Source organism: Thalassophryne amazonica, chromosome 8 (assembly GCF_902500255.1).
Source record: "Thalassophryne amazonica chromosome 8, fThaAma1.1, whole genome shotgun sequence".
Taxonomy (NCBI): Eukaryota; Metazoa; Chordata; class Actinopteri; order Batrachoidiformes; family Batrachoididae; genus Thalassophryne; species Thalassophryne amazonica.
Window position 1 is genome coordinate 57,116,177 of NC_047110.1, and position 13,950 is coordinate 57,130,126.

General features: G+C 41.6%; 1 protein-coding gene across 1 annotated transcript in view; it reads left to right on the forward strand.

Annotated features, from left to right (window-relative positions):
• Positions 1 to 884: 884 nt before the first annotated feature.
• Positions 885 to 13,950, forward strand: part of LOC117514907 (mucin-2-like) — a 107,120-nt gene continuing 94,054 nt past the window's right edge. Inside the window, 10 exon segments of the mRNA XM_034175478.1 lie at positions 885 to 1,071; positions 5,606 to 5,713; positions 5,902 to 6,150; positions 10,579 to 10,717; positions 10,956 to 11,017; positions 11,020 to 11,069; positions 12,360 to 12,450; positions 12,531 to 12,651; positions 12,770 to 12,991; positions 13,380 to 13,383. Of these exon segments, the coding sequence (XP_034031369.1) occupies positions 885 to 1,071; positions 5,606 to 5,713; positions 5,902 to 6,150; positions 10,579 to 10,717; positions 10,956 to 11,017; positions 11,020 to 11,069; positions 12,360 to 12,450; positions 12,531 to 12,651; positions 12,770 to 12,991; positions 13,380 to 13,383 (1,233 nt within the window).

Here is a 13,950-nt window from a genome sequence, read left to right on the forward strand (position 1 = left end):
GTAGCTGCGCTAAGCTAGCGGATTCCTAAAACACGCAAAGTGAATAATGTGTAAATAATTAGAGGTGATTCAGCAGAGGGAGTGCTTTAGTTAGGCACATGAAGATTACAGTGGGAAACAAATCGTTCTAGGTAACTAGATCAATCTAACTGCGCAGATTAAACAGCTAACAGATACAGCAAAACACCGCTGTGCTCCGGAACAGGAAGTGATACAATACCGCAGTGAGAGCCAACCACCAGTAGAGGCAAGCAAGATGATGTTTCCAAGATAGAGTGGGAAAACACTTTTAATAAAAATGCAAAAACACATCTGGCAATTGGAAATACTTATGCAAACATCTGAAAACCCTCACACAGAAAATTCACCACCAATCAGTCTGCTGATTGGTGGTCAGTTCTGCTTCAATATGGGATGGCTGTGCAGCCATTTTGATGTCAGATTGCAATTAAATGGCAAATTAAATGACAGTGGCAGATTGTTGTCTGTTTAGAGCACAGTAATTTCACTCACTGGAGTGAGAAGTGAAATAAGCACAGTGTGGCAGAGCAGTGTGTGTTATGTGTGTGTACGTGCACATTCATAGACTTGCTGTTTACTGAACTCTTTAAAACATCTCTGTAAATGTAATATACATCCATAATCTCATGAATGTCACACCACACTTGTCTCCTCCAGGTTGGACTACTGTACGCACTCCTCATTGGGATCCCTGGCAGGAGCGTTTCAAAAGCTCCAATCTGTTCAAAACCGCGCTGCCAGGATCCTGATGACTTAGGTGCAGAAACATGAACACATCACCCCCATCCTCCACACCCTCCACTGGCTCCCTGTTCCCCTCCGTATAGAATACAAGATCCTTCTGCACACCCATCACTGTCTGCATGGTGCGGCCCCAACTTACCTCACCAAACTGCTCACACCACAACATCAACCTGGACCCGGTCAGGCCAACAGCACCTTTGCTCCAGCCCAGGACACGGCTTAAAACTATGGGCGACAGAGCCTTTGAGGCCGCAGCTCCCCGTCTGTGGAATGCTCTCCTGGAGCACCTCAGGGCTCCACAGACCGGTGGATGCTTTTAAGAAAGGACTTAAAACCTTCCTTTTAGAAAAGCATATATGGACTAAATGCGTGTTCGCTATTTTTTACTTTTTATTATCACTGTTTTAAATTGTTGAAATTGCTGTATTTTTGTGTTTTATCTGTTTTCTCTGTTTGCCCTTGTAGCACTTGAGGTTTGGTATCAAACAAAAAGTGCATTAGAAATAAAATTTATTATTATTATTACCACATCTTCAGCAGAGACAGCTTTCAAATGTGGAACTGATATATTTTAGTTTGGTAATAACATGTTGTTCTAACCACAGACATTAGTGCATAGACTGCATACGGTACCACTGTGAGCATGCTCAGTAGCTCTTGTGTCATGGGGATGTGTCCATTGTCGCTTGTAATTGGCAGTAACCTACTGTATAATACTACAACACAAACCTTTGACTGCTGTTGTGGACAATTGTGCCCACGTTATCTAATTTTTGGAACGTAGGCCAGCAACAGGGCAGAAATTGGCAGTGGGAGACTTTCTTAATATAGGAAGCACCAGGACCCCAAATACTTGCATCTTTCTTCTCCTGCAAAGGTATCAGCATTGCCAAACACCTCTATCCAATGGCCCCATGACTCCATAAGCTCTTCCCAGGAATCTCTTGATCTCAAAGGCCGAGAAACCGAGACATGAACTTACTGCCGAGATAAATGAAAGTCAAGTTCAACACTTTTTCCACATGAAGATACACTTTTGAATGCTGAGTCCTGGAAGTTAGTCTTGATTCAGGACACTCTTGATTCTTCAACTTCTCAATAGCAACAACAATAATAACAATAATAATAATATCATCATCAAATATTTAACACATCTGATTATTTTGTTGAATAAGTGGGAATGGATGGATGGATGGATGGACAAATTCTTATTTTTTTTTTTTAAAAACAGTGTTCTTGGGGAAACTGGTCTTTGTGTATGCATAGAAATTCAAGTGTAATCTGAGCACCACTATTAAAAAAGATTTAAATATTAAACTGAAAGTAATCTGGTAAGTAAGTCCCTTTTGGCTTCTCCCTTGTGGATCTCCACAACAGATCCAAGTTTTACATCAGATGCCATTCCTGATGCAACTCTATATTCTACAGAGAATGGACACCACTAGTTTGAACCTGGAACCTACCATGGTGGGAACAAGTGTACTTAACCACTTGGCCACCACCTCTGTACAGTTTGGTGATTCTGGTGTCCTCCTTGAATCAACACAGTGCATGCTGTTACCACAAAACAATTCTCAAAGATCTCATCAAACAGCTGTGTGGCTGTGGGAGCGGTCAAAAGACCTGTTTGCCCTTGGAGGAGCATCCAAGGGCAAACATATATGCATGACAAAAGATCAACCTGCCAGCTGGATGTGGAATAAATTATGTCCATACAATTTTAACTGTTGTCGGTGAACTCTAATTAGGTATCTGTTGAGCTGCTGAGTAAATAATGACTAATAACTATTGGGCCACATACTGACATTTAATTAACTACTTCCAAAAATTGGATTAATGTGTACTAAACGTTATATAGGTTTAGTGCATGGGTTTTGCTTTTCCATGCCTTTGTATATTCAGTTGAAGCAATTTTAAAAATAATGTGAAATAGTCTGTATATCGTCTTGTAGTCTCTATGCTTCTACGTTGTGATCGTTTGAATCCAGTCCATTCGGTTAACACCTGCGCTCTGGCCTGAGTATCCTTTGACTGTTGTGGGAGTGAGGCCTACTGACTACCACATGCACCACATGCACCGCGATTCCTGCTGTCCTCCGTTACACTCAACTCCCTTGAACTTTATTCTCACCCGGGTCATGACACCAATGTAGTGGCTTGTACTCTCTTCGCTTCTGCATTGTGTTGTGATTGTTTGACGTCTTCCACTTGCTCCTGTTGGGACTCTAATAACTCTAATCTCCGGCATGGGAGGCGGTCAGTCTGTCCAGTCGGCTAAAACCTGAGCTCTGGCCTGAATGGCCAGAGTATCCTTTGGCCCCCATCACATTTGCAAAGATAGGATTTAAGAACTTTTTTAATGCCTTCCTGCTCTATAAAAAGAACAGATCATTCATCTTGATGATGGTAGTTAAAGTGAGTATGCCTCCAAAAAAAATCCTGGTGATGCCCTCTGTCACTATGGCAAAGCAAAGCTTATCCAAAATTCACTGTCAGACCTGTATCAGCATCAAAATCAATGTGTTCTTCCTCTTAATAATATTGTCATAGTTATCATGCAACTTTGGTTGGAGGCAGCCATTCTGCTTTGTGTACACCTGATCCCATCACATCTCAGAAATGAAGTAGAGTCGGTCATGTAGTACTTGGAGTTGCATCAGAAAGGACATCTGGCATAAAACCAATGCCAAATCCTAATGCAGCTCTGTGAGGCATCCACTTTAGTGACCCTGAAAAACTGGAGACAGTCAAAAGCCAAACAAAAACATAGCAATTTTTGTTTGAAACCAGTTGAAAAGCTTTTTTAGGTCATCATGGTGACAGAGTGCAATGGTACCAACGTATGGAACCAAATTTGCACTATAAATGGAACCAAGCTGCTGACTCTAAATGCAATGCAACACAAATGGCATGAATGAATCCATGTCATGTGGCATACAAAGCACCAATCACATGACAAGGATCCACTCAGCCGTCATATAATTTCAATATGTATGTGTAGAGTTTTGCATCCTGATGAGGAGGCTCCTGGCACTGTGTGTTTAAACTGAATTATAAGTTGCTTTGAATAAAGGTTCTGCCAAATGCATGCATTTAAAGTTTATATATGGGTAAATTCATTTACAACTTGTAGGTTGTAATGCATGCTATTACCAAAATTAGCCACTTTGAAACTGACAATAATTCCATACTGGGCTTCTCTGAAACATGGCTTGGTAAGAATACACTGGCAGACTACACCATGTTCAGGTCCGATCGCAATGCGAGGAGAGCCACGGAGGGGGAAGGGCTATCATGGTTAAAGCAATCCTTGTTGCACCAACTGCCAAGTTAGTTCACAGTTCTATTCTGAAGATGTGGAATATCTGACTTTAAACTGTAGACTGTTCTCTTTGAATCATTGTGGTGGTGTATGTCCCCCCTCTGCCAGAGAGGGACTGCACTAAACAAACTGTGTGACATGATAAATGGACATGAAAAAAAACTCATCCCAGTGCTTTATCATCCTTGGGGACTTTAATCACTGCAATCCCTGGAAATACATGCTGAAACTGCACCAGTCTGTGAATTTTCCGACCACAGGAAAAAAACTCACTAGACCATGCTACTGTAACATTAGAAATGCATACAAAGCCAAACCCAACTTTGGCAAATCCGATCATTTGACAAGCCTTCTGAAACCCATCAAACGCTGAAAGCTGACCAACCACCTGGTCTGCTAATGCACTGGCAAATCTGGAGCGCTGTTCAGAGCTAACAGATTGTGACAGTATTCAAAGAAGCTAGTATCATGAATACACAGAGTTAGTGATTACATCAGCTGGTGCCGTCCATCTGTGTCCCAGTGACAATTCTCCACTGAGGGAGAAACACCTCCAAGCAGCGCCCCCCCAAAAACAGTCTCTAAATTTTGCAAAAACAGTCATTTTTTTATTGCTATTCTTAATATTTTAGAAGTGCCCCTGAAATTGCAATTGAAATTGACATCAAAAGACCGCAGGCTACAATTAGGGGGTAGTACTATTTTGTAAAAGTAAACGTTATGGCGTATTACCCCCATAATGGCAGGGGTTGGTGTTAGCACAAATATTTTGAAATACCCCCTTTAAAATATGGAGAAGATATTTATGAACAAGAAAATGCAAATCATTGACCAAATTATCTAGTCTAACCCCCCTGTACATACCCCTGGCAGTTAAAATACCCCAAATTACTATCCCCTGCATGACCCTCTCTCCCCTTTCTCACACTGCTTCTGTGTATCGTCGTTCTCCGCAAGCAAGGGTGCCTGTGCAGCTGCAGGAGGTGCCATTTTGCCAATTCCACAAACAGTGACAAGAAAACCACTTTGCATAGCAGATGATTTTTTTTTAAAGTGCTTGTTCCCACGGTGCTGTGGCTGCTGCTCCCCCCATAAATGCCACCCCAGGCAGCTGCCCAATTCGCTAGTATCAAAAACTGCTACTGCTGTGTCCCATCCAGAACTGTTTTCCGAAATCAAAAGCCATGGTGTAACATGCAGAGATCTCTGCAAGAAAATCAGGAATAGACAATGTGGCTTACAAATCAGGAGACAATGAAAAATACATGTGAGCCCATTATGAGCTATGTAAAACCATAAGAACAGCTAAAAAGGCATATTCCCCAAAACATGTAGGCTTCTACCTGGACAACAACACACGAAATCCAATCAGTCAATAACTACAAGAGAATCTCGGACACGGAGGTCAGAGACAACACCCTCCCAGATTGTCTCAACAACTTTTACGCCAGTTTTGACAGACCTTACATGGACTCTCTCACAAAACTCCCCTGTAACCCTGATGAGTCTGTCATTCAGGTGTCACACACTCTTCCGAGGGCTTTGAAACAGGTGAACCCCGGAAAGCAGCAGGTCCAGAAGGTGTTTCACCCAGAGTCCAAAAGGCCTGTGCAGAACAACAGGCAGGTGTGTACACAGATATCTTCAACACCTCTCTTGCACATGTCAACAGTCTCACATATCTTCAAATCCTCCACCATCATTCCCCTACCTAAGAAACCAGATGCATCCACTCTAAACGACTTCAGACCAGTGGCACTCACATCAGTCACCATGAAATGTCTGCAAAAGCTGGTGCTTAATCATCTCCATAGTGCCGGAAACTGTTGACCTGTCCATCCGGTCCACCACATCCAACTGGGTCCTGCAATTCCTCAGACCGCAGGTTGTATGGATGGGAAGAACAGTCTCCACTGAGCTCTCAAGCAGCACTGGATCACCTCAGGACTGCTGCCTCAGCCCCAAACTCTTCACCCTATACACTCATGACTATGTGTCCAACATAGACAACACAGTCATCATCATATATGTTGATGACAGGACCATCCTGGGCCTCATCAAGGGTGGGGACGAGACTGGGCACAGGGCGGTGGTCGACAGCACACTTGCCTAAGGACAGGAAAACAACCTCATCCTTGTGCACCAACTGCCAAGTTGGAAGAAAGCCCTTCAACTGCACCCCCTCACCATCAGGGGCACTGAAGTGGTGAGAGTGGACAGCCAGATGTTCCTCAACCTTCACGTGCCATCTGATCTGAGCTGGTCAGCAAACACTGTAGCCACTGTGAAAAAAGCACAGAAGCAGATGCACTTCATCAGGAAGTCTGAGATGAGCTGCCTTCTCCTCAGACAAGCCTACACAGACCTGGTCATAAAAACAGCTGAAATTTATCAGAACTGAACTTCCATTAATGGACTCGATAGGGCAGCACAGTCTCATTTGAAGCCGTTGTGATATTGTGGGATTTGACCACTTGTGGGGACAGCTGCTCCTGTTGCACAATATATACACAGCATAACTTCACACGGAAAAATGGTGTACTGTTTTGTTTTTGGCTGCAATCACCAAAGCAGTTGCGAAAAGTGCAGTTTTTTTTCAGTTCCCAGTGGAGAAGGGAAGACGAGGCAAATGGGAGAGGTCATGTCAGTAAGTGTTAGCCTACACAGCGAACCAGAGTAGCTGTGTTCTCTCGCCTGCACAACCGCCTCGACATGTTTGAGCTCCAGTGTCGCAGACCAAACGTCTGCCCCTAAAAACTGGTCCGCCTTTTGCATGTGCGCATGTGTCATTTCGGACCACAGCAGCTCCTCTGAGACGGAGTCTCCTCACCCAAAGCAATTAAATGGATTAATGTGATTATTAACCATCAGATGACAAAGTAAAACTTCTTAAATCATTCTAAAATCAGTTTTAAGCAGAAACAAGACCATTTTAAGCAGAAACTTGGCAAAATTCCGTGACACTTTGAAATGTCCAATGTGCAGTGAACGCATCAGCTAGCTGCTCGTTTAGCTGTGGCACTCTGATCGCTTCTGCTGCCTTTTATGATGAAACAATGCTGAATTCATGTGGAAATGATTGTTGTACAAAAGCTTCAGATATCTGTCACTGAGATAGATGATGACTGGAGTGCAGTTTGAAGCAGAAACAAGGTGTTAATCTGTGAATTGCGTCGGGGGGACAGATTTTTAGGGGGACCATTCGGTTGGCAACACAGAATCATAAACAAACCGCAACACATGTCCACTTTCCACCGCATTGTCACTTTTTCTTTGCGTTTTCACTTTGTTTGCATGTAATTTGTCCAAAAACTCAGAGAAAGTGCCATGTTTCTGTCGCAGGAAGTAGAGAAATTACGTCATATGCATCATATTTTACCCCTTTAGCGCCTGCCATCAAATGAGACTACGCTGCCCAGTTTACAGTCAACGATGCAAAAAGAGGGCACGGCCCATTATCCCTGCCCACTTTCTCCTCAGGCCCAAACACACAGCTTACAGCCTGAGGAAAACTACAGCAGACAGCATCATTACACTCAGGACTCGATTCCATAAAAGTTTCTTTCTGGCCACCGTCAGACTGATGGCATCCTTCAACTCAGAGCAATTGACTGCTCACAACCTAAATCCACTGTGCAATATTTATCACATAACTAAACCAAATGTGAAATATTTTATTTTATTCCTTTTGAAATAACAGTCATTGGTGCAATGTCTGTTTGATCCAAATGTGCAATATACTTTATTATCAGTGCGATATCCACTGTGTTTGGAATACAAGTGTGCAATAACTGCTGTTCACAATCCCCATTAACCTGACACTTTGTGATATAAATATACTCAACAAAAATATAAACGCAACACTTTTGGTTTTGCTTCCATTTTGTATGAGATGAACTGAAAGATCTAAAATTTTTTCCACATACACAATATCACCATTTCCCTCAAATATTGTTCACAAACCAGTCTAAATCTGTGATAGTGAGCACTTCTCCTTTGCTGAGATAATCCATCCCACCTCACAGGTGTGCCATATCAAGATGCTGATTAGACACCATGATTAGTGCACAGGTGTGCCTTAGACTGTCCACAATAAAGGCCACTCTGAAAGGTGCAGTTTTGTTTTATTGGGGGGGGATACCAGTCAGTATCTGGTGTGACCACCATTTGCCTCATGCAGTGCAACACATCTCCTTTGCATAGAGTTGATCAGGTTGTCAATTGTGGCCTGTGGAATGTTGGTCCACTCCTCTTCAATGGCTGTGCGAAGTTGCTGGATATTGGCAGGAACTGGTACATGCTGTCGTATACGCCGGTCCAGAGCATCCCAAACATGCTCAATGGGTGACATGTCCGGTGAGTATGCCGGCCATGCAAGAACTGGGACATTTTCAGCTTCCAAGAATTGTGTACAGATCCTTGCAACATGGGGCCGTGCATTATCCTGCTGCAACATGAGGTGATGTTCTTGGATGTATGGCACAACAATGGGCCTCAGGATCTTGTCACGGTATCTCTGTGCATTCAAAATGCCATCAATAAAATGCACCTGTGTTCTTCATCCATAACAGACGCCTGCCCATACCATAACCCCACCGCCACCATGGGACACTCGATCCACAACACTGACATCAGAAAACCTCTCACCCACACGACGCCACACACGCTGTCTGCCATCTGCCCTGGACAGTGTGAACCGGGATTCATCCGTGAAGAGAACACCTCTCCAACGTGCCAAACGCCAGCGAATGTGAGCATTTGCCCACTCAAGTCAGTTACGACGACGAACTGGAGTCAGGTCGAGACACCGCTGATGACGAGACGAGCATGCAGATGAGCTTCCCTGAGACGGTTTCTGACAGTTTGTGCAGAAATTCTTTGGTTATGCAAACCGATTGTGTTCAGCAGCTGTCCGAGTGGCTGGTCTCAGACGATCTTGGAGGTGAACATGCTGGATGTGGAGGTCCGGGGCTGGTGTGGTTACACGTGGCCTGCGGTTTGTGAGGCGGGTTGGATGTACTGCCAAATTCTCTGAAATGCCTTTGGAGACGGCTTATGGTAGAGAAATGAACATTCAATACATGAGCAACAGCTCTGGTTGACATTCCTGTTGTCAGCATGCCAATTGCACGCTCCCCTCAAATCTTGTGACATCTGTGGCATTGTGCTGTGTGATAAACTGCACCTTTCAGAGGTGGCCTTTTATTGTGGGGCAGTCTAAGGCACCTGTGCACTAATCATGGTGTCTAATCAGCATCTTGATATGGCACACCTGTGAGGTGGGATGGATTATCTCAGCAAAGGAGAAGTGCTCACTATCACAGATTAGACTGGTTTGTGAACAATATTTGAGGGAAATGGTGATATTGTGTATGTGGAAAAAGTTTTAGATCTTTGAATTCATCTCATACGAAATGGGAGCAAACCAAAAGTGTTGCGTTTATATTTTGTTGAGTGTATTTGTGTGTGTGTGTACCAGGTATCTTTTTATACCTTTATACTTTTCTGTTTTTATATTTATTTACTCAAGATCTCTGCACTGAATTCCGATGTACCCAAACCTTGTGTGTGAGTACAAATGGCAAATAAAGTCTCTATCTCTCTAATAATATATTTATTTATAAAGCACTCTAAATGAAAAAAAAAAAATTAACAAAGTGCTGAACAAACTCCAGAACAACATTAATCAAAGCTCCCCATATCACAGAGTAAAAGCAAATAAAAAAATTGTACAAGCAAAAATAATTAAAAGAAGATAAAATCCTATGAGCCATTGAAAAACATCTATTACAATAAACTAGAACTGCATCAGTTGCTAAGATATGTTTGCCATGTCATCACCATAAAACATATGTTCCTGTGCCAAGGGGGGTGTGAGCAAATAACTAAGCATCTCAATATAAAGGTCTCCAAGTACTATCTGAAACTTATCTCCTTTGGTGACAGCAAGCCCACACTGGCAATGATGGAGTGGGGAAATGCATTTTTGTGTTTCCTTCCTTTGTTTTTTGCTGGTATCCAAGCCAGAGTGGGTAAGACTCCAATTGCTTTTTGTTTCATACAGTTTTAGCACAGATTGAACAGCTTTCCTTCGCTATTATTTACGCTAAAATGTTAATTTGACTACATTTCTAAAATTAGAACTTAATAAAATGAATGTGAATATGGCAATATGCATTCATTTTATTACATTAATGGGCAGGTGGTGACCAAGCAGTTAAGAGTGCTTGTTTCCACTGGGGATGGTTCCCTGTTGAAGGCCCCCGGTGCCCGTTGTCCATGCACTAATGTGGAGTTGTGTCAGGAAGAACATCTGTCATAAACTTGTGCCAAACTAACATGCAGATCGACCTCAGATCTGCTGTGGCAACCCCGAGTAAAACAAGAGAGAGCCGAAGGGACTTACTAATGTATATTTGACATCATAATTGTTGATGATATCCAAATGTTGAATATATATGAGTAACTATGTGTCTTTTTCCTTTTTTTAGTTCAGAACCATGTGAACCAAATCTGCAGCACGTGGGGAAGTGAAAACATCAAGACATTTGATGGCAATATATACCAGTTCCCTGGTATGTGTGAATACATCCTGGCCTCCGACTGCCACGAGTCCTACCACGAGTTTCAGTGCACATGAAGAGGCAAGGATTGACGGATACCGTACAGTCAGTGATGTGGTGGTCACCCATCAACGAACTTACAGTCCACCTTACGAAAGCTATGTCACTGTGAATGCGCTTCCGTAAGTAAAAAATGTACAAAGACAGCTTTTGTGGTCCTACAAATGGAGAATTTTATGCAAGCGATTCACCTTCTCCTTTGTCAGATATTTACATGTAATAAGTACGATTCTCTCGTTTTCAAGCGTCAAACTGCCGTACTACAATGCAGGGGTAGAGGTGGAAAACGGTGCTGTGTACTTCAAGGTCAGGCCAAAGTTGGGGTTGTTGTAATGTGGAATGGTGATGATGCCATCATGGTAAAAGCCTTTTTTATTAATGGTGATTTATTCCCATCAGAATAGAAAAGGTTCATAAAAAACAAAACAAAAAACAGTGTCACTGCTCATTTCCAACCAATGCAGTCATCAATTTTCTCCAAGTGCCCGTGTTCTTTATATAGGAGATGGACATGTTGTTTTTAAGTTGAGCTTTGATCAGGCACAGTGTTGGTGTATTTCTATCACGTAATCCACCAAAAACCTCATCAAACGTCATGCACAGTTTTTCTGCTATTTATATGGCACAATCTTCAGACACACTCACGTTAGACCGCTTATTAAAAAGCAAAACATCAGGTTACAGGGCACCCCAGCTCTGGAAAGTGGATGACAGATGGAGTGTGGAATGTGTACATGTGATGTCCAAATTCACCCATTATTAGTGTAAGTTGTTAAATATAACCCCTTTTCATCCTGCTTAATTTGTATTTAGGTTCCACAGTTTACAGGGAAGTTTGGCATTTTTTCAACCTAGGCTCGATTTTTAGATGAGTTTGGGGTTAATCATTTCAGTCAGAATAAAACAAAATTAGTCAGTGCAATACTGATTTAGAAAACAAACACCACACACACGCTAACTGTCTATGTAAGTAATGCTTCAGGGCAAGCTTAAAACGAACGGGTAAAAATGTCATTAAAATGATCTGGTAGCCTGGAGAGGATCCCTATGGAGGAAAGCATGCACATCTTTACATCACTAAACACAATAAACATTACACAAACATTTTAAGATATCCAGTTATACAGTTAGCTGCTTAGCTGGGACTCCAGTCAATTTGGTGGTGGTGCACTCCTAATTGGAGAATTATAAGTCGATTGCAAATTAAGGCCTCATTCTGTCACACAGAACTCCTGCAGTAAACATGCACAAGCTCACCTCCGTAGAGACCCTCTCCATGCTACCCAGACACATCTAATGACATTTTTCCCAGTGGAGTTGCACATGCCCCAAATACACTTTAGGCCATGTGCTTTAATTGTCTAGACAGGGCCCACTGTTTTCTGCATTTATTCAAGTTGTTATTTGGTCAGTTGTCTGTAGTCCATACAGCAGGTATCAAAAAATGAAGATACAGTATGCCTGCCACTAATGTACCTATAAATTCTGGAAGTATCGACAAAGAAATTACGTAATCAGTCACTTACCGACTGGTTACTTTCAACACATCTTTTTTTCAGTTGTCACATTTTGTAGTGTCATGTAATTTTATGATATAATCACAACACACTCATGATCTGTTGTGGTATCTTTTGCTGGGACTGCTGTAGGTGGAAGTGGATCCTGAGTATGCAAATCGTACTTGTGGGCTATGTGGAGATTTCAATGGAAACGAAGTCTACAATGAGTTCTTTCACAATGGTTGGTTACATACACTGTAAAGTGATTTTCATTGTTTTATCCATGGATCAGCATGTGACACTATTAATAAAATTCAACAGATCGCAGAATTAGTTCAATTGAGTTTGGCAACAAACAGAGAGTCTATCAACCCAATGATGACTGTGATGACCCCTATGAAGAGGAAGATGAACCAGAAACTATGCAGGAGTTATGTGCAGAGTTTGTAAGTTAATATTAGCAGTATGTAAGTAGGGATATTTAATAAGACATGGCATTCTACACCAGACTAACTTTATTTTCTGCTCTTTTTTTTTTTTTTTTTTTTTTTTTTTTTTAGAAAAAAACCTTGTGAAGATGTGCTGCTTTCACCATCATGGAACTCATGCTCAATATTGATCAACCCTGATCCTTACATCCAGACTTGTGTTCAAGACATGTGTCATTGCAAAAACAGTACAAACGACTTCTGTGTCTGCAGTACATTTTCTGAGTACTCTCGTCAGTGTTCCCATGCTGGAGGCACGCCCCCCAACTGGAGGACAAGCTCAGTTCTGCTGCGGTAAGGAATTTAGATTTTTTTATAAATAATATAATATACTGTAAAACATGCATTGAGAGAATACTAAATCACCAAAATCAACTCAGAGGACAGAAACTGAAATACATTTTAATAGGGGTGAAATGATACATTGTGCATCATGATAACTGTGTCATGGAAGTTATGTTGAATCACATTGTTTTTTTGAAATGAGTACTGCAATACTATGAAAAGTCAGTTACTAGATGGAAGAAATTAAGCTCTCTAACAGAAGAATCATAAAAGATTTATAAAATATACAAATAATATAAAACATTCATAACATCACAGATTACAATTTTCCTTCAAATAACTTCTTTTTTTTTTCAATCAATCAATATTTATGTATAAAGGCCTTTACAGCAGCCAGAACAGTGTCCAAAATACTTACAATAAAATCACGGAACAAGAATTCACAAAAATAAAACATGCAAGAGAGTTATAACGGCACATTAAAAACAAAACATATCACAGTACCACAAGATATTAAAAAACCAGTTTAAATAAATACGTTCTGAGCTTTGATTTTAAAAAGTGCAGGGTCAGAAATGGTGCGTAAATCAGGGAGGGTAACATGCTTCACAGTCTGGGGCCAGCTACCATAAGCTACATGATCACCCCAGAGTTTTGTATTTTTACCTCAGAACATCGACGTAAAGTTAACCAAACATCCTTAATGTCCTACTGTAAGTGTGGAGAGTTAAATTTTCAGACAATAGGATGTTGCAAGGTCATTAAGAGCTTTCAAAACAAACATTAAATCTTAAAATCAATTCTAAAATGAACTGGTAGCCAGTGGAGTGAGTAAAGTACAGGCATAATGTGCTGATGTCTGGAAGTGTTCATTAAAAATGAGCAGCAGCATTTTGCACAAGCTGAAGGCATGCAAGGGAAGACTGGTTAAGACCAGCATAATGTGCAATAAAATTTTCAAGTCTGGA